Raw genomic sequence first — 21323 nt, 5'->3', positions numbered from 1 at the left:
ATCGCTTGCCATATATACAAATGTATATGTATAATATACAATTATATACATATATAATTCACCTCTCTCGCACTCTCGGCTCTCTCTTGCTCGCCTCTCTCTCAATCTCGCCCGCCTCTCTCCTCCCTCTCCCAATTCCTCTTGCGATATATACAAATACATATATATAATATACAATTATCTAATCATTATACATATACAATTCACCTTTCTCCACTCTTTTCCCCCTCTCTCCCGGTCTCTCTCGCCTCTCTCCTCTATATAACATATAACTACGAACTGTAATTATCAAAATATAGTTATGGAGAGTAATTAGATTATTTTTAAGTGGTTATATGTGAAAGTTTCCTAGCACCTAATTAATTTTAAATTTCCGCGTTACATATTTAAGAGTTAACGATAAAGAAAATGTTTAAAATATCTCAATATATAATTTTTTACACTCTCTAAGATCACAAGCGAGTATCATTTGCGCCAATTGTCTGGGTAAAAAGAAAATAAAGAAACGATAACGAACTGAAATTTCAACCAACCAGTGGTGGCGAGTATGATACTTTCCAACTCACTCTCCTTTTCTACTTCTCTCCGATTCAATAGCCCGCAACTGCAACTGCAACAGCAACAGCAGCAGCAGCAGCAGCTGCTGTTGTTTGTGGATTCTTCTTCACGTATTCTTCAATTGAAGAAGAAGAGTAGAGGGTTATCAATGGTGACTCGTGCTGGTGGAATTAGTTCGGGCAGTTATATATTTGCTTTGGTATTTCCACTTTCTCTCCTTGCTATCACCATCTTCACTTCTGCCCGTGTTGCTGATAACCTCGACCAGAAATTTCTAGAAGAGGTAAATTACATAATCCCATTTGCCCCAAACCAATTTTATCATTTGCTTTTTCCGGGATAGACTTAAGCCTTCAAATTGTCTGGTTAAGAGATGTGTGTAAATTTTTATTAAACCAAAATTCTATCTCATAATTTTAGGGCGAAGGGGGTGTTGCTTGACATCAGAAAAGGGTGGCTCCACCCGCATTTTTTTGACCACTAGGCTGCACCCTTGGGTGACTCAAGTAATTTTTTCCATTAGGCTCCTTCACTCTTGTTTCGTTGATTTTTGATGTAGTAAAACTTTATGAAATGTTCCTATTGATGTATATAGTTTTTGGAAGTGAAGTAAAGGAAAATTGTGGAAGCATGAGTAATTACATCTGTTTCAACTTATATATTAACATTTCAATCCTGATGTTTTAATTTTGTCACTAACATCAATATTTTATAGGTTTTGGATTAATTCTTGGGTGGAGGGAGGGGATTGATGAAATTTGAGGTCTAGGCGAAAATTTCTCATGCAGATTTGTTCTGTTAGATTTGTATTAGTTGCCATTCATCAAGTTAAAGTTTCACGAGAGAGGTTGGAGGTTTTATTCAGTTACTGCTATACTATAGTATGGTTGGAGGAAAAGTATATTTTCTTTTGCTGGCGACTGGTGAGATAAGTTTGTGTCTGTAAAGTGGGACGAGGGGTGGGGGTAATGGAGGGGAAGTGGATAGAAGTGAGAGCTAGAACAAGATAGGGAACTGAGAATATATCGCCAGAAATAAATGCCAACAGTCTAGGCTATATCAACTCCACTAAAGCTAAGCAGGCTTATTATTGGCATAACAATGCAAATGCTACTGGAAAAGCTTAGATGGGTTTTGTTTTAGAGTTCACAAATTCAGTTTTTGCAAAATGTAAAACAAACACCACCTTCTGACAGGTAGTTCTTGGTTGAGACTTGACATATGCTGACATGGGCTATCTTCTGTTTTGTGATTATTTGTTTGTCTAACTGTTTGTTTTTAGAGTGGATCATGCTACTTGATCAATATGGACTTAACATTATGGATTTTCCCCTGAATTGGAACTCTAGCTTTTAGCATAGTTCTATGAGGCTTGAAGTACCAAGGCATCAGTAATTCCCTAGGCAAAGAAAACCGATAGGTATAAGATGTTCCTAGATGATTAGAAATGTCATTATATCAAGTGATCATGCTAAGAAAATGAATGTTGAGCGGAGTGAGCATAACTTGATGTTGTCCTTAACCTTTTTGTAGAATGTCTGCTAGGAGGAAACTGAAAACAGTTTGGCTCTGCTAAGTCAATTTAGGTTGGACATATATATTTGCTGCATGAGAAAATTAGTATTACACATGTCAAAGCTTCGTGCGATTTGTACCTATAACATTTGAATTTTCAAATCCTTCATGGAGTAGTCAGTATGAGTAAAACTAAATGATCATATTATCAGGGAATATTTAAATGCTAGGATCAACAACATAATGTACTTTCAAGGTGCTTCGTCATAAAATTGATCGATCCAGGTCCCATTCTTTTATGCTGCACTCACTTCATATTTCTGACAGAGGAGTACTAAGGGGGCTAACGTCTATGAATTGTTATGAGGAGTGTTCATGAGTTGACTAACTTGTTTCTCTTTGAAAGAATTAATGCATTTATGCTTTTATCTCCCTAGACATGACATCAATCACTGCATTGAAGGTCGCCAGTGCATAGTCTTGATTTAATGGTAGATAAGAGTTACAGACATATAATGTTTAGAACAATCATACACTTCTTAATCTCTTATGAAGTAAAAAAACTGCAAAGATTTATGTAATGTACATGACACATGTTGGACACCTAGAAATTGGTGGTTTCTTACAGTTAAAAGATGCTTATCTTTGGCATATATCACAATGTGATTTCAATGGGACATTAGAGTTAAACAATTTTATAAATCCAGTTGAGTATAAAACTGGAGGTGGAAGAAAAAGAAGAAACACCTTAAGAAACTGAAATGGTGTCATTTCCTTTAATTGGAGTTGAATTCATGCAAGAAACACACACACACAGAGACCTGCAGCATGCTCACGAACATGTATGCACCCTGCACCCATTATAAGCTACAAAAAAAAGTACTGATAAAATGTTCCCTCGTGAACTTCGATCACATCATTTGCTGAAAACTTTGTTTTTCAGTTATCTGTGCCCTACCTTGGTCATTGTTACTTTGCACTTGTAGTAATTGCATTGTATTTTTGAGCAGTTCATTTCAATTCATCCCATTGCCACCCCCTCCCTTTTCTTTAGGGTTGCTTATCACACTTACGGATTCTTCTCCTGTCCTTTTAACTTTTATATGCCTAACAATTAAAGAGAATAAATGGGATTATTTTGAAGAAATTCATACTTCCAGACTTCCTGAGGAAATCGTTGCGTACACATTATAACATTTTGATTTGAGTCTAATTCTACTTCTCTTGTTGAATTGACAGCTTGCTGTAAATGAAACTATAGCAGAAGGTGAGGAAGATGATGGCAGTGCAGTCACTCCGTTAGAGGAAAAACCAGCAACTCCTCGTACACGCAATCGACCCAAACGGGAAGTTGAACCTTCATCTAAGTAGTCTTTATTTTGTTAAAGGTGAATTGATAATCTACAGAGTGGTTTCTTTAGCACTTTGTCCTTCACTATTTATCATAATTGGCTAGAAAAGATGTCTTTATTCACCAATACTTTAAGTGACTAATTCGAAATATAACAGTATATGTGTATGAAGAGCTATTTATTTTACTAAAGATATAGCCAACTTAAACTCTAGAATCCATTTTGAGGTTATCGATAAGAAACAATAACTTATAATCCACCTATAAAATTTACTTCATCAGTTCCATATTACTAGTCTACTTTCCCTTTTACATACAAGTATTTTTACTAATTTTATTGTTCAAACTCTTTTTAAGTAATGTGGAATATACGCTCTGATACACTAAAAAGAGGATCGGATACATTAATGACATTTTTTACTTAAGAGAAAAATGGGGAATTTTTTAAATTTATAAAACTTATAGGAAATAATAGTAATAAAAAAAATTAAAATGTGGAATTTCTGTAATTATTCCTTTAATTAATTATTGTCACAGTTGTTACCAATGATAACAAAAAACAAAAGGAATTAGCTTTGTCAATTTAATTTTACTATCTAAGAAGATAAATGAATTCGTAGATAGGCATGTATTCAAAAATGGGAGCAAATTTAAATCGATATAACCTAATGATACACCTAACTGGAGCAGATATATTGATAATTGATTTTCTTAATTTCTTTATTTAGTCTCAAAAAATTACTACTTTTTTTGTTTGTTTAATTTACGTGATCGGATTCAAAGTGCGAATAATAAAATAATCAATTTGTGATGTGAATTAAGACATATAATCTTCATATATTTTTTTAAAAAAATTAACATATTTAAAAATCACGTAAAAAATATACTAAGTTATCATAATTAATAATCAAAGTATTAGAAACATATTTGAATAAAAGAAAGCATTTTTGACTTTCCATATATAACTAGGTTTTCCCAATTTATTTAACAGTTTTGAAAACAAAATAGAAATTAATATAAAAAATGTTACTCCCTCCGTTCCATTTTATGTGGCATTATTTCTTTTTTTGGTCGATCCCAAAAAGAGTATCACATTTCCTTAAATGTTAAGTATTTAAAGATATATAATTTCTCTTTTTCCCGGACCCACTTAATTATCTAATACATTTATGAGGAAAGAGAAAAGTAAGTAACTTTTTTGAAGGGCAATTTGATAAACATTTTAAAGTCTTCATTATTTTTTAAACTCTGTGTCGAGTCAAATATTGTCACATAAAATAGAACGAAGGGAGCAATAGTTTCCTTAATGATAAAAAAGATATTAGGAAACTTTTTTTTTACGTGTAGCGGTGGATTGGATCAATTTTGGAAAACCCTATAAAATGTGTTTTGATGCTAAAGACTACTCACAAATATATCTGTTAGGGTTACAACTTAGAACAAACATTGATCAAAGTAAATTTAGAGAATATGTTTACGAATGAATTTTTAATAAAGAATATTTTCAATGTGATTGAATATCTGTTGTTCACTACCTGCTCTAGGTTAGTAATCTTGTTACTCTCAATTTACTCTTTAGAGGTAATATTGCTCAATTTGCAAAGTGTACTTACTACTAAAGGAACTTGGAAAACTACATACTGTATTGTTCAAAGAAAATCAAACTACTGAGATGTACTTTATACACTACCTGAATAAAAGATGGATTCAGAACCTCAATATTTCTATTTTATTGCTAAAAAGTAGGTCAAAATTGTGAAGTAACAGCCAGCAGGGTTTCAACCTTGTTTATCAGAATACATTCAAAGATATCAGAGTAATTCTCCATCTTAATCTTAAGACACCCCAAACCCAAACCAAAACTTTAAGATATCACAATCTAGTTGGAGGAAGAAAATCATTTAACGCGCAATCCCCAACTTTCTGTTATCAATATGGACATGTTTTGCAGGATTACTGAATTTCACCAATACCTGCAAGAAGAAAACAACTTATTATTTGTACTCTTTTAATAATTTACCAAATGGCAGTTTTTCTGAACTGGTTATTAGATTGTGCTACATCGGCAGAATTCTTATATGCCTCGGCTAGACGGGACTTCATGGCAGGGTCAGTCCTAAGCCAGCTGAGTGCCAAATCAACTTTTCCATTTACCTATGTCAGAAAGCTAAGGAGATATGGAAAGCGAAGAGAAAAGTATAGTATGGAGCGAGGGATAGGAGTAATAACCTGCAGCTCCCAGGTTTGAATCATAACCATAACACATGGTGTTACTACATCCGCTCCAGTCTTGGCAATCAAGATTACCTTGGTGACTTGTGCTTGTTAGCTGGACAAGCTGCGTGAGGTAGATTAGTCAAGCTAATAAAGATAAGAACCGATGTTAAAGAAAAAGTACAAGAATGGAAGACAAGGGAAATAGGAGATTAAATAGTGGACTCCAAAATTAAAAAATGACATCCATCTTTTGCCAAATCCCTTGAAACAAACAGAGGAAAATGTAAGTACATTTCCTTTCTTTCCTCTAGTCTCCAGACAAAGGGTTTGCTGTTCTTTTTGCCATGTAAAGCCTGATTCAGTTAGTAACGAATAACGCAATCATAAGTTGAAAGATACCTTCAAAAAGCATCGGAGTATCCTTTCAATTCTCAATGAGAATATGCACTTGAACTCTTCCAGTGCGATGGATTGGTCCCCTCCAACAACTACAGACAAACTGTTCACCAAGCTACCTGCAAAGTTGAAGTAGTAACCTGTGGGAAACAGTGAAAAATTGTAAGTGACATTTGTTTGATGTTCTACAAAAATTAGGTTCGCTAAGTCAGTTTGACTTTTTGGAGGAAGCGTTTATTTAATGACCTTTTTTTACAAAATAATTTTGAAGATCTCCAAACTTAGTTTGTCAAATCTTTCAAAAACTCAGGAACTGCAAAAGCTAGTTTTGAGTTTATGGAAGATTGAAAGTAAGTGCGAAAATCTTTTAGAAAAATTAACGCTTTCCTTTTTTATAAAAAGGTCCGAACCACAACAATTTTTTTCCAAAAATTTAAAATGAGTCTGCAAACTCAAGTTACGAAAACTTCAAAAGCCATCTAAATAGAGCAGGGACCTTGCAACTTCATATCACATACAAGTGCAAATGATTAATACTTTTATGATTTATTACCTATTTTCATTTCTTCAACCTGCTAAAAGAGTACACCCCTTCGCTTTTAACTTCGATTCCAGACCGAAAAATTTCAACCCAGACAACAGCAAGTCTGCTGTCTTCTTCTTCATGTGGTCAATAAGCATCTCATCATAAACAATTAAGTCGGCTTCAGTAAGATGTTTTCGCTTTCTCATACTTGCAAAAACTTTCTGTGCTTCTTCAATTGTTCCATGTTTGCACATGCCATAAATTACAGCGCAATATACAGCATTATCAGGAGAATAGCCCTCTTCGAGCAATTCATCAAGAACTTTCATTACCTTCTCGGCATCATTCATTTTACAGACATGAATAATAGTGAGAATATACTTAAACTCCATAGGGCCACTCGCCACATTGCGTAGGCAGTCAAGAATTAGCAGCATAGCTGGATCAATCTGTCCTATTCTGCAAAGCCCTATGACAAGAGAACGATATGCAGCAACTGAGGGAATCAAAGACATCTCTTTAATTCTGTTATAGCAAATAGATGCCTCCTGTACATCTCCGACCTCTACAAAACACTGGACGGCATTGCTATAAGTTGATGAATCAGGTTCACAATCTGAACTTCTCAACTCAGAGAACAATGTGAGTGCCTTGTTCACCTCGCCATTCTGATAGAGCGCCTCCATAAGAATGTTATATATTGGAACACTACAATAATCTTTTACCTTCAAATATTCAAAGACTTCTAAAGCAATCATAATCCTATCATCCTTCTCTACCATATATGTGAAGAATTTGGATAAATCATCACTGATGCAATGGCTTAATCGCTGCAGTTCCTCAAGCAATTTGCAAATTTCATCCATTTTCTTTGACTCTGCATAAGACACCAATATGGGCTTCACAGTGGAAAAGTCAGGACAAAGATCTTCTTGAACTGTGATTTGGAAAAGTTTATAGGCCCTATCTGTTCGTTTTGCATTGCAGAGACCTTCAATAATTGAATTATAGATTGCCAAATCAGCCCTATAGCCAGAGTCTATCAGATCTTTAAGCAAATCACAAGCTAAACCAACTTTCCCGTTTGCTACAAACGATTCAATCAAGGATCCATAAATCCCCCTATCTATCAAAATATTCTTTTGTTTCATTTCCTTGAACAACTCATAGCCTTTGTCAACCTGACTATTTTTACACAAACCAGCAATAAAAGTTGAATAAGCTATAACATCAGGTTCAACTGCATCCTGCTGCATCTCCTTCCAAACCTTTGAACAACCATCCAAGTTCCGCTCTGCAACCAATATCTTTACCATTGCTGTGTATGCAAACACATCTGGTTTGCAACGATTTTCTCTCATCTGACCCAAAAGCTCAAACACTTCATCCATTCGTCCTAACTTGCACAGGCCCTTTATCAAGATCATGAAAGTCATACTTTCCTCCACCAACCCATCCTTCTTGAAATCATCATAAACTGACATAGCCAAGTCCAAATGATTGGTTTTAACCAAAGCATCCATTATTCTGTTATACAAAAAAACTCTTGGTTTTACCCCAAATTTTTTCATTTTCTCATAAACATAGTATACTCTAAGACCCCTATTAGCATCACCATGCATTCTGATCAAAATTTCAAATTGTTTCTCACTAGGTGGCTTTCCTTGCATATGCATCAGCTCAGGAACCTGATCAGCTGTCCGAAATTGATTCGCCCGATTCAGACCATAAGCAAAGGCATTGTAACAAGAGAAATCATGCCTGTAACCTTTCTGTTTTCCTGTTAAGATACATTATAAGAATAAGAAGACACACATGTACAAGCACAAGACTGATCTCATCATCAATTTGTCTATTCATTTTTTTCTTGTGAACAAAACAATAACAAAATGCATAGCTTTGAACTTCATTTTTTGTATATAGACAAATTTAAGGGCACAACACTCTTGCCAAAAGATCAAAACCATGACAATTGTACTGTCTAATAGCCTCAAAATCACACAATTGCATCTATATACTCTCCCGTCCAGTAATATTCCATGACAATTGTGGTATTTGACTGCCTCAAGATCACACTATTGCTTCTATAGACTTTCCCTGTCCCTTAAAAATTCGCCTTTTTGATTTTTTGTGCTAGCTTGACTCATTTTAGACTACAACAACAACAAACCCAGTGAAATCCCAAAAAGCGAGGTCTGGGAGGTTAAAGTATACACGGGCCTTACCACTAACTCTCTTCCACCCATTTTTAGACTAAAAATTAGCATTACAAGTTACAACATTCCCATTTCAAAGTGAAAAACATAACACATTCAACAATCTTGGAAATCATATAAAATTCCCAGCGAAGGAGAAAAGAATGACACAAATAACAAATTCCCAAAAAAGTAAAAAGGGGTGAATTTTGAATATACCAGCCCAATAGAAGAACTTGGATGAAATTTTGGGATCAAGATTGGGGTGTTTGAGAACCTCACTTACAAGCTTAGGAGTAACCCTTCGTAGAGTATTAAGGTCAGCCAAAAGGGGTGCACCCCATTTCCCATGTTTCCTGAATGAATCCACTATATACCTAGCAATTGGTGATAGGCGCTGAGCTAAAGAGAAGAATTCCTGAGATGGGTCTCTGGATTTTTGACCCGAAACTTCATCCGGGTCCCATTTTTGAAGCTGAAAATCACCTTGGGTAACAGAGGAAGGTGAGTTTTTGGTGGTGCGGTTTGGGTTTATGGTTTGACGATTGGAAAAAAGGCCTCCTTGAACTGTAGGACGATGCTGAGTAGGTTTCCGGTGGCCGTAGAAGAAGTATGGTTTGCTTTGTGCGGATTTGGGCGCCATTTTTGAGTTTGTTCTTCTTCAGCAACTGAAATCGGCTGTGTGCTTGTATGAACTGTTTGCAGAAACTCTATTGCACTTTTTTTTTTTGAAGTTAATGTTATGATCACATTTCGATTTAATTGTAATTCATAGTAAATAATTGTCATTCGTCTTTCTCTCTAGCGAATCTCGTTTGCTACTCTCTCTAGCCTTTTTCATTTTATATTAATATAAATGTATAAATCGTGTTTCTGTTTGTATAGAACGAGAATAAACTGTATATACAAATGCATATATTTTCACTTTTGCCTTTCTCTTTTTCTCGCTTTATACAAACACAAATTATACAAATTATAATGTGTAGTTTGTGTTGTATAAAGATAGAGATTTGATATACAAATTTTTTTATTTCGATTCAATTGTATACAAAAATTTAAATTTTATACATATATATAAACACACAAAATTGAATAGAGAAACTGACAACGATTTATACAAACGAGAGACAGTCAATGATTTATACAAATGAGAGGCTTTCAATGATTTATACAAATAAGAGTTGCCAACGATTTATACAAATTTGAGCGCAATTATACAAACTATAGCTATAAGTTTATAACATATAAATATAATTTTATGTTTATCTAGAATTTACTAATTTCTTTATCATTAGCACATTATTTAAATTTGCTGAGAGGAAAAAAAAAACTTCATAATAGTTACAAATTAATAATGAGTCAATTTTCTAAATTGTCATCCAAGTTAAGAGAATTGTCTTGAAATATCATTTATGTTTCATTTAACTATCACTATTTTTCTCCAAATATACTTGACACTTCAAAATCATCACTCTCTCCTAGTTGATATGACATTTTATTAAAGTCTTTTTTAATAATAGACTAAGTTAATTCATTGAACCCATTTAACTACAATGATGGTCATATTATTTTTAAATTTTTTTATTAGTTTATTAAGAATAAATTTTCATACTTAAAATCTTTTATCATAATTAAACTTTTTATTTTTTTTATGTTATGAAGAATACATTTTAAAAATGCACTATAATTTCATCAATTTTGGATACTTATAGACACATACATTCAAAAAAATATTGATATATGAATCACTCATCAACGCTAATTTACATCAATTAATCATAAGTTATATAATCAATCAATAATATTAAAAGTCAATTAACTATCATAATAATACTAATCGTGTATTTTGCAATTCATGCTTCCGATATTATTATTTTTGAAAAAAAAAGTGAATAATATTATAATTTTTATCAATTAGAAATACTAAATGCCTCAAAAATCTCTTTAATTCAATAATATACATATTATATGAGATTAAATACTGATAAATAAAGATTAAAATTTTATTTTCTATAAATATCATCATTACTAATTTTTTTAAAAAAAAAGATACTGTAAGTATATATGGATTTCAAAGCACCCAATTAATTATTTTTTTTTAATAATTAATTGACCGTCAATGTTATTAATTCATTATACAATTTATGATCAATTGAAGTAAATTAGCGTTTATGAGTGATTTGTATATCAATTTTTTTTGGATTGTATGTGTTTATAAGTATTAAAAATTGATGAGATTATAATATTTTTTAAAAAGGTATTCTGCATAACATAAAAAAATAAAAAGTTTAATTATGATAAAAGATTTTAAATATGAAAATTTATTCTTAATACATTAATAAAAAATTATAAATAATATAATCATTATTTTAGTCAAATAAGTTTAATGAATTAAATTAGTCTATCATTAAAAAAAAACTTTAATGATATGTCATGTCAACTAGGACACAATGATTCTTTTGTAGTGTCAAGTATACTTAAAAGAAAATAATGATAATTGGATAAAACTTTGGTCATAAATAAAATATAAATGATATGTTAAGACAGTTCCCTTTAACTTGGGTGATCATTTCGAAAATTGATTCAATTAATAATGTTCTTTACATTTGTGTCCTTAGTTTGCCAAAAAAATTAGAGCTACTTTGAAGTGGGTTCCACCTTTTGAAAATTTATAACGAATAAAACAGCAAGTAAAGACCAAATTTTCCCTTTTGGTTTCTCCTGTGAATTTCATATTCAACCAAATTTAAATTTTAATTTGTATAAAAAAGTTTCATATTATTGATAAATAGCTCTTTAATAAAATAATTTTGTATTCGAAAGAATTTAAATTTAAAATCTCTAATTAAGAATTAAAGAGTATTTTTACTCTTTTACAATTTTTTGAAATCTTTATCAAGATAAAAAAAATATTTATCACTCTACCATATTTTTTGTCGATAAGTAGCACCAAATTAATTATTGAAAAATAATTAAATATATCAGTGAGATACATACACATTTCATTTAAAAGACTTCAACCATATTTTTCATAATTAAAATTCTCTATTTCAAATTTGAAATAACAGATTTTGAAATAACAGATCAAACTGTAAAGCAAATATTTATATATATGATAACACTTGATTTGGACGAGTGCGGAGTTGAAAGGGTAAAAAAATTGTCAAAAATTCCAAAAGGTCATATCAATTTTTTTTTAAAAATCAAAACGGTAAAATCGCTCAGGATATAGCGACTTTTGCCTTCTGAAAAAGCGAAATCGCTGCAATAGCAGCGATTTCTTAAATTTGCTTTTTTAAAAAAAAAATAAAAAAAATTAAACAAATCGCTCCACACGGAGCGATTTTCAAAATCAAAAAAAAAATTATTTTATAAGTCGCTGCTTCTGCAGCGACTTCCATTAAAATTTTTAATTTTTTTTTAATTTTTTGCTTTATTTTAAAAAAAATTTGATTCAAATTTATTTTTTTAAAAAAAAAATCATTGGCAGCGATTTTTAATTAGTTTTTTTAAAAAAAATCAAATCGCTGTAAAGGCAGCGATTTACACTTAATTTATATTATTTTTTTTTGAAAATTTAATTAAATCGCTGCAAAAAAAATTAGCCGATTAAATTAAGTTTTCAACAAAAAATAAAAATTTAAGTGTAAAGCAAAAAATGTGTTAATTAAGAATTCATAACATAAACACATATAAAGATCAGTCCCAAAAAATGTGTTAATTAAGAATTCATTTTATATCGTAGTGACATGTGAGTTCGTTGAATGCACCACTCGTTTTTTGGGTGACATTTTCAATATAATTTTTTTCAATCATAAAGACTTGAACTCGAGACTTCTGATTAAGGACATAGAGATCTTAACCATGTTAATTAAATAATGGAAGATGATTGTTAAAAAGAGAAGGATATATTAAGAGCATTATATGTGTTAACTACGATATAAAATGCGGACAAGGGCCTAAAATACCCTTAAAGTATTGAAAATGGTACAAAATTACCCTTCATCCACCTATTGGCTCCAAAATGCCCTTTTCATCCACCTATTGGCTCAAAAATACCCTTGTCATCCACCTTTGGGTTTAAAATTGACCATTTTTTAATTGTTTTAAAATTAAACTTTTTAAATATTTTTTTAAATACTTGGCGTTCAACTATCAATTATAAATTTAATTTATTAATATAATTTATAAACCAATCCACTACCCACTCATTACTAACTTGTATGATAATTTACTTCTATATTTTTTAAAAACACTCAATTGGCAGTAGCTTGCATTAATAATTTGACGGTTCATTAATTTAGAGCGATTTAATTAGTAATGGGTGGGTAGTGGATTGATTTATAAATTACATAATAAGTTAAATTATAACAAATAGTTGAGCGCCACGTATTTTAAAAAATATTTAAATAGTTTAAATATAAAACCGTTAAATAAGTGGTAAATTTTGAACCAAAAGGTGGATGACAAGGGTATTTTGGACCTAATAGGTGGGTGGGAAGGGCATTTTGGAGCCAATAGGTGGATGAAGGGTAATTTTGTACCATTTTCAATACTTTGAGGGTATTTTAGGCCCTTTTCCGTATAAAATGAATTCTTATTTAACACATTTTTTGGGACTGATCTTTATATGTATTTATAAAGTGAATTCTTAATTAACACATTTTTTGCTTTACACTTAAATTTTTTTTTTTTTGAAAACTTAATTTAATCGGCTAATATTTTTACAGCGATTTAATTAAATTTTCAAAAAAAAATAATATAAATTAAGTGTAAATCGCTGCCTTTACAGCGATTTGATTTTTTTTTTAAAAAAAAGTAATTAAAAATCGCTGCCAATAATTTTTTTTTTAAAAAAAATTGAATCAATTTTTTTTTAAATAAAGCAAAAAATAAAAATAAAATTAAAATTTTTAATGGAAGTCGCTGCAGAAGCAGCGACTTATAAAAAAAATAATTATTTTTTTTGATTTTGAAAATCGCTCCGTGTGGAGCGATTCGTTTAATTTTTTTTTAAAAAAAAAGCAAATTTAAGATATCGCTGCTATTGCAGCGATTTCGCTTTTTCAGACGGCAAAAGTCGCTACATCGTGAGCGATTTTACCGTTTTGATTTTTAAAAAAAATTGATATGCCATTTTGAAATTTTTGACAATTTTTTTTACCTTTTTAACCCCGCACTCTGATTTGGACGTTGATTTGTACCATACTTCGATAAAAAATTTATTATACTAAAATAACGCAAATTCGTGAAAACATCGTATCGAAGTAACAAATTTGAGTACATAATACTGATATTCTTTAGCATAGGCATGAAAAAGAAAAACCTAATGTCTTTTTTTTTACCATTTTCATCAGGACTTAAACTATAATCACCCCGCCCATAATTTTTTATTTTTCATCATTAACTATTAGTTCGCACCCTTTAATCGTATTTATTAGGATTAAGATATGCATCAACGCTAACTGATTTTCAGGGGTAAGAAAAAGGCAGGATCCTGTCTAAATGTCAACAGTATATATCAATGTGCTTGATGTGACCATTGCTCTAGACCAAACCCTTTTAGAACTGCGTATATAGATCTGACAGACGAATTGTCTCATCTCGTCTGTCTAGCTTTGGTGGTAACTGTCATGGTCACTATAGGTATCCCATAAAATTCACTAAGGTACATGCAAGCTGACCCAAACACCACAGTTTTCAACAAACAAAAAAAAGAAAGAAAACCGCGCAAGTAGTGATGATACCACCCATCACCATTCAGGTTGAACTTCTTTGAAATGAGTTCAAAGGGATTCACCAGGACCATGACATCCACTCTTTGACCTGCCAATATGCATCTAAAATGACAGTTACAAGGCATACAAGTCTCAGCAAGACTAAAAGTACAAAATCCCTCGATGCATATTATACCTGTGGCCAATTCCCAGAGGGGAAAAGGGTGAAGTTATATAAAGATTTACAAGCTTACACCGAGATATCGAAGCCACTTACAGCAAAGGTACATGGGCTCTAGCAACATGCAATTTATCATCATCTATCATACCTACTACCAACTATCCATCCAGCAGGATATTTTCTCTTTAACCAAAAATAAATAAATGGGAACAGAAATGAGCTTTTTTATGTTACAAATTTCCGCTCAATGCCATAACATTTCTCCTATTCCACTGCCCTTACCTGTCTACCATCCCTCTGCAAGATCATGGTTGCAACTGCTCCACCACCATTGGACTTGGTAAAACCCAATGGTGTTACATAACATACAAAAAGATCCAGAAGTTGGTCAACTTTTCATTGAAAAGATAACTTAAGAAGCTCGTTAACTTTTTCATTGAAACGCCAACTTAAGAAGTTGATCAACTAGTCATACATGCTGTTAAAAGTAACCCTCTTCTGTTTGTTTTCTTCTCTCCAATTGTTCGCAGTCCTCTGTTCATCACTTTGAAACCTTGAGCTTTTGTACCTCGGCACATGTTGTGAAGAACTTTCCCTCTTGCGCGAACCAGAATAAAAGGTATTATTACCTCTACTAGGTCTTCCAAAATCCACATTTCTGTCGTTACTCTGCCTTGGTTGTTGCTGATAATCCCAAGAAGTGCCCTCAGATCCTCTCCATCTTCTGTCCTTTGTGGTTGTTCCACCACCTCGACTAAAATTCCTGTTCCAGCGAGAGCCATAGTCTGAATTCCGCTGCTCATGCCCTCCAGTATTCCAATAGGTTTGACCCCAGGAACCAACGCTATTATCAACCCATTCGTTTCCTTTAGCACCAGAAACACATGCACCACTTTGATACCACAAATTGCTGAAACTGTTATCAACACAAGCATATCCATTCTGATAATTCATCCCACTGTTCCAACCCCATGACTCATTTCCACAGCCTCCCCAGGCAGTACCCTTCAAGATGCCCTGGGTTTTTGGGGAACTCCTTTCCCACGGATTATCATTTTTGATGTTTACAGGGGTATACCATTCATTCCAAGTCTGCTTCGTATCCTCGATAGAAGCACTTTCCCAAGGATTATCACGATTGCCAACAGGGTTTGAGTCCTGCACATTGCCACTTTCCCAAGGATTTTCACCATTAGCAGCAGTTTTAGAGCCCTGCACATTACCACTTCCCCAAGGGTTTTCACCATTATCAGCAGTTTTATCCTCCCATACCAGGGTGCATCCAGGATCTAAGTTGTTCTCAGACTTGACAGAGTTCTTAACTTCATTAGGGTTGAAATATTCTCTGTCCAAATCTAATATCAGCTCCGGATCGATAGCTGAGTCCCAATCAACTTTATCAATGTACAAATCTGGATTGGGAGGAGGATTCTGAGGGGGGAAACCAGAAATCTTCGCCCAATATCTCCTTTTTGCAACGTTGAATGCTTCTTGACCTGCAGAGTCATCCCACTTAACCACATTTTCATAACAGTCCATATATGTTTTTGCACTCACAACCTTGTGCCAGGGAATCCCGGCTACTCTGCAGAAATCTATCTCCCATAATGGGGCACTGTTTTCCTGGATAGCTTTAAAAGGCCAAAAAGAAGAAGTTATCAGATTCTGTAGATAATACAAGACTTAATAGCATATATTTTATGCGAAATAGACTTCTAATTTAATTTTAAAAGAAGAAGAAGAAGAAGAAGCTGAAGGAAATATATGAAGAGATGTATTTTATTAAAATGACAACTTCAACAACAATCAGAATTCCAAGCATGTCTATCAAGATCTTTACATATACACACACACATGTATATGAGTGTGCATAACTTTTAAAGCACAGAATCTAGACACACAAATTTCAGAGGAATATTGGAGCTGGGTCAGCTGGCTTCAACACTTACAACCTTCTACCAACTCCACTTAAATACCAGACTTGGTTCACGAGTTAGGATTTGAGTCGTGACTTGTGCCAACCACAATCTCGAGCCCTACTGCCTTTTGCCCTGAACTAAATCCTCTGAGGCAGGAAATTCGCTATTCAATGCTTGTTATTTTCCAAGTCAAAACAATGACAGACTGAAACACGAACCAATTTCCTTATAGAGAAGGTATACGTGTCTCCCTATTTACAGATTCAGCTAGTTCCCCTTTCGACATTTCTCCTTTATATTATTCCCAGACAAGCAACTCACATGCTTTTTAAATATCTACCTTCCTAAAATAATTGCAGTCCAAAAAGTGAGCATGACAGACTTTGAAGCAATAACAGTCTCAAAAGATAAGAATGACAATCAAACATTTCTGGAAGCTGATTCACACGGGAAAAGTTAAAAAGAGAAAGGTCTTCCTCATAAGCTAACTGGTAGAACAATTTAATAATTTGACAGAGGATCACAAGTCCAACTAAAGGGGGTGAATCATTTTAAATTCTTAGTTACAGCTTCAGGGACTTATGAAAGACAAGCTTCATCCTATAGAATGTAAAATACTGTATCTTACAAAATATTTCAAAAGGAGGCCAAAAGTAAACTACTCGATGGCATCACTGTTTGATGTGAACTTCACATGCTATCAACCAATTTTACCAGGTCTAAGTAGTCAAGGTATCTGTTCTAAGAACTTAAAAGGCACAGCAACATAGCTCTCATCGTTTTCCTAAATACAGAACTGGGAAAATAAATAAAGTCACAGTTCTTACAGAAGCGATTCAGTATGATATGTGAAATTCTAGGAAGATGATAATATGTAAATGGCCAAAAAGGGTATCAATAATCAGAGCTATAAGACACTGATAACTGATAACTCCCCCACCCCCTACACACGTAGTTCAATAACTCTACAACAACAACATACCCAGTGTAATCAACAAAATTAACTTATCATATTTGACAGTTCTCATCATCATTAAGACTAGAAGTATATTGGTCAAAAGCGCAACGGTCACAGCTTCCAACAGATGGAGTTGTTTAGGGGTCGGATTTTTTTTTAAAAAAAGAACAAAGTTAACAGGCAAATAAAAACAAATCTTTGCAAATGACTATGGGGACTTAGCAATGACAACACATTCTAATGGGAAATGAGCGATTAGGGGAAAGTATGGGATGTATGGAAATTGGATTTCAGGAACAACAAGTGGCTCCACTGAGTAACCCACTGGCGCATATAAGGAAGCTTTGAGAGGAATTCTACCACCAGGTATACATGGCAGAGAAAGAAGAAGATGGTCTATCCACGGTATTAAGGTATAACTCTAAAAGTCTTTTCAGATTTGTTCACCTATTCCTACACGAAGAGATATCCATAACTGAATGCAAAACTGTAGAAGAAAGAAATTGAACATGAGGAATATATTTAATCGACAGATCGATTGAATGGATCTATCATGGTCAGATATTCAGCTACTTTAACCATAAAACTAGATGCTTACAAATATTAAATTCCTCGTCTAATCTGACTTTAGTAAATGATGTCAACTCTTTTGTAGATTTCACATATCACTAGCAATGAAGTAATTTGATCATTTTGCTGCCATATCTTGAAGTGCCTAAGTGAAGTTCTCAGTGAAATTATTAACATCACTTATTACTCAAAAGAGAAAAAGACTAGAAGTTTTAAATATTAGAGAAGCTAGCACAATTTTTTTTAAAAAAACCATCGGTAAGATGAACACCATCTAAAAGAATCTTGTGATGGGCAATCTGTTACATTGTTAAAAAAAGAGAATCTTGTATGGACAAATATCATGGAGAGAAAAAATAGTCAATCTAGTGTCTCCACTGGATAAGTAACAACAACACGTTCACGTTATCAGTAAAATATTCTATCACCAGCTACGAAATAAAACATAACCATACAGCCACCCATTTCCGTAAAATAACAAGTTTTTCCTTTTCCAGAATATCGTTCATTTATGTTCGACCAGACTGTATTTAATCCTTCACTCAAATAATAAAAACAAACGGAATAAGAAAGGAAAAATGTGCAGTGTTGACAATATCAACTGGGCAAATGGCCTACCACTTATGAATAGGACTAGCCACGTCCTTGTGTAAAAATATGTTTGGTGCTTCATACGGGAAACAACCCCTTCCTAGTTGTTTATGATCATGAATTGATTTTAATTTTCCTGATTTCCATCTCCTCTTGGGAATTCCTCAATTTGTTCCAATGTTGTTTGCTGGGGCAGAGATAGGTAGTGGTCAGGGGGTTCGGACAAACCCCTTCGCCGGAAAATTACATTGTACATATACGGTTAAATCTGCATATTAGGTATATATATCATAAAATGAACCGCCCCAACACTTACCTATAGCTTGGTTCAGCGGTGAAGGCGGTTCAAATGTTGCAATGGGTCACTGGTTCCATTCCCCCAGATAACAATTTTAAGACTTCTATTTCCCTATTCTAGGTACCCACGCCCCACAACTATCTTACATAGGATACAACTTCTCGTGAATCGTGACTTTTTTTTATGATAAGGGTAACTGAATCATGACTTATTTAATTAATACAATGTTTAGATAGATTATATTGTCTATTACATAATATTACACGTCAACAATTTAAATGGTTAGGGGGAGAGTTCTATAAAAAGGTAGGGTAAACGACAAAATAGCATTATTATCAATAATAAGACAAAATAAGAATAACAACACAATCACACCCAATCAGTCGTTACACAAATTGGGACAGGTGTTTTCGTCGTTAAGTAATGATCCGTTACACAAAAATGGAACTTCTCGGTGTTAATGATGGATTAAACATACCAACAATGAAAACAATAAAGTTAAACTAACGAGGGTTTTCGTAGTTAACTAACGATTCGTTACACAAAAAGGGGACTTTTCGGTGTTAATGATGGATTTCAACATACCAACAATGAAAACAATAAAATTAAACTAACAATCAAAAACAAACAATTTTTTAAAACTAATAAAACAGTACATACAATGGGTAACAACCATCCAAACAAAGTGTAAATCTTGTTCTTTAACGGATCCTATACAGTCCACACATACAGACGCAATCCCAGATGAAAAAAATTAATCAAACAAAAGAAAACCCAACAAAAATTCACCGAATTCTTGATCAAGAAAATACCACCGGCATTAATCATTACAGAAAAATAATTGATAATCAACAAATAGCATGAAACAGTACCTAAAAAGAGAAAAGAAAAAAAAAGACAGATGAGTACCATGATAAGGAGATTGGTTGTACTGGTACGGCTGAGAAGGGGGAAGATCTTCCTGCTTGTACTTTTTTCTGGGTATCCATCTTCTTCTGTTCCAATTCCCCATTTTTGGAACTCAAAAAAAAGCAAAAACAAGAGTTTCTTTTCAGTCGGCAAAAGGGAAATACTCAGATTTAAGATGTTTTTAGGGCTTTTTAGTACTGAGAAATTGCTTTAATTTGCGCACACACAATACATGTTTGAAACCGATAATTAGTAAATTAATTTTGTATATATATATTAGTAAGAAAAATTGAACATGAAGATCATCAATGGGCCAAACCGACTTGATAGGTGATGATGGGCTTTGCCACTTTTATTGCAAGTTTATGCTCGGATTGTTTCTAATTTGGGATTAATATTTATCAGATACATCGAGATATATGTATTTTACCATCAGATATATTCTAAAATAAGCATACGTGGAAAGAGATGGAGAGAGACAATAGAAATATGAAGGAGGCGAGCAAGAGAATTAATGTACATCAAGTACATGTGAATGTGAATCATACATATATCTGGAATACAATTTACATTCTGAAAAACGAGTACAGGGTGAGAGAGACGAGCAAGATAGGAGAGAGTTATTGTATTTCATATACATGTGAATCCATTTGGATATAATGTATCTGAAACAAATTAAATCTAATTTTGACCTAATGTATTCGAGATACGTATGCGTAGAGATCGAGATCTGATACGAATGTGTATTTGGAACTTAGGGTAAAGCACATAATTATACCCTCTACTGGTGTGATTTATGTTGTATTTCCATTTTTATTTCTTGTCTCATCGCTTTTTATTTAATAAAAATATATAGGTCAAATACGCTATTTATGACCTCTTTAATTATTTTTTTTCATATCTGATATTATTTAATTCGTAAGATATAAGTTTAGAAAAATTTCATCGTTTTTGAATTTATTTTAGAAAATTAAGAGACATAATCTTGGGGATTATGAAACAAACCTTATGTTTTGTATGACATACACGTACCTTGTGAATTTTACCTAGTGCTTATAATTTTTTGCCTTGTCGGGTATAATTAGTATTTTGTGATTTTTATTCTTTTTAGGTGTGGATAATTTTTATCACTTTTTATTACTTAAAAGGGGGAATAACAATTTTAGTTCATGTATTTTTGTATAATTTTAATTTAGTTTATGCGTTGTTTGACTATGCATATTTATCCTTCAATTATTTAAAGCGTGCGATTTTGGGCCTTGAAGTTAATAAAAGTTATTTAACTAAATGATTATTTGAAAATATATAAAATAAAATAAAGGGTCGGTAATTCTAAACGTTTAAAGAATTATGTATATGAATGAATTTATTATATATATATAATATATATATATATATATATATATATATATATATAAGTAC

At 32.7% G+C, this 21323-nt stretch overlaps 3 protein-coding genes across 4 annotated transcripts; 1 reads left to right on the top strand and 2 right to left on the bottom strand.

Moving 5' to 3' along the window:
- The first annotated feature begins 450 nt into the window (after positions 1–450).
- On the top strand, positions 451–3700 carry LOC107011389. Its single transcript, XM_015210876.2, has 2 exons — positions 451–841; positions 3313–3700. The coding sequence occupies exons 1-2, from the start codon at positions 548–550 to the stop codon at positions 3442–3444; spliced, it is 426 nt and encodes a 141-aa protein (XP_015066362.1). The 5' UTR covers positions 451–547; the 3' UTR covers positions 3445–3700.
- Positions 3701–5128: 1428 nt separating this feature from the next.
- Positions 5129–9500, bottom strand: LOC107008583 (pentatricopeptide repeat-containing protein At4g20740). 2 transcript variants are annotated; one of them, XM_015207684.2, is made up of 5 exons: positions 8978–9500; positions 6591–8343; positions 6041–6177; positions 5654–5762; positions 5129–5397 (listed from the first exon to the last, which is right to left on the bottom strand). In XM_015207684.2, exons 1-2 carry the CDS (start codon positions 9399–9401, stop codon positions 6605–6607), a joined length of 2163 nt encoding a protein of 720 aa, XP_015063170.1. In that variant the 5' UTR covers positions 9402–9500; the 3' UTR covers positions 5129–5397; positions 5654–5762; positions 6041–6177; positions 6591–6604. The 2 variants fall into 2 exon arrangements, with proteins under 2 accessions (XP_015063170.1, XP_015063171.1); XM_015207685.2 differs by having other exon boundaries at positions 6041–6156.
- A 5138-nt stretch (positions 9501–14638) lies between these two features.
- Positions 14639–20160, bottom strand: LOC107008584. The gene is made up of 2 exons (XM_015207687.2): positions 19902–20160; positions 14639–16287 (listed from the first exon to the last, which is right to left on the bottom strand). The coding sequence occupies exons 1-2, from the start codon at positions 20002–20004 to the stop codon at positions 15122–15124; spliced, it is 1269 nt and encodes a 422-aa protein (XP_015063173.1). The 5' UTR covers positions 20005–20160; the 3' UTR covers positions 14639–15121.
- Between the last annotated feature and the right edge of the window lie 1163 nt (positions 20161–21323).

Source organism: Solanum pennellii, chromosome 1 (assembly GCF_001406875.1).
Source record: "Solanum pennellii chromosome 1, SPENNV200".
In the NCBI taxonomy this organism is placed as follows: Eukaryota; Viridiplantae; Streptophyta; class Magnoliopsida; order Solanales; family Solanaceae; genus Solanum; species Solanum pennellii.
Note: the sequence above shows the minus strand (reverse complement) of the source record. Positions and strands in the feature narration are given on the sequence as shown.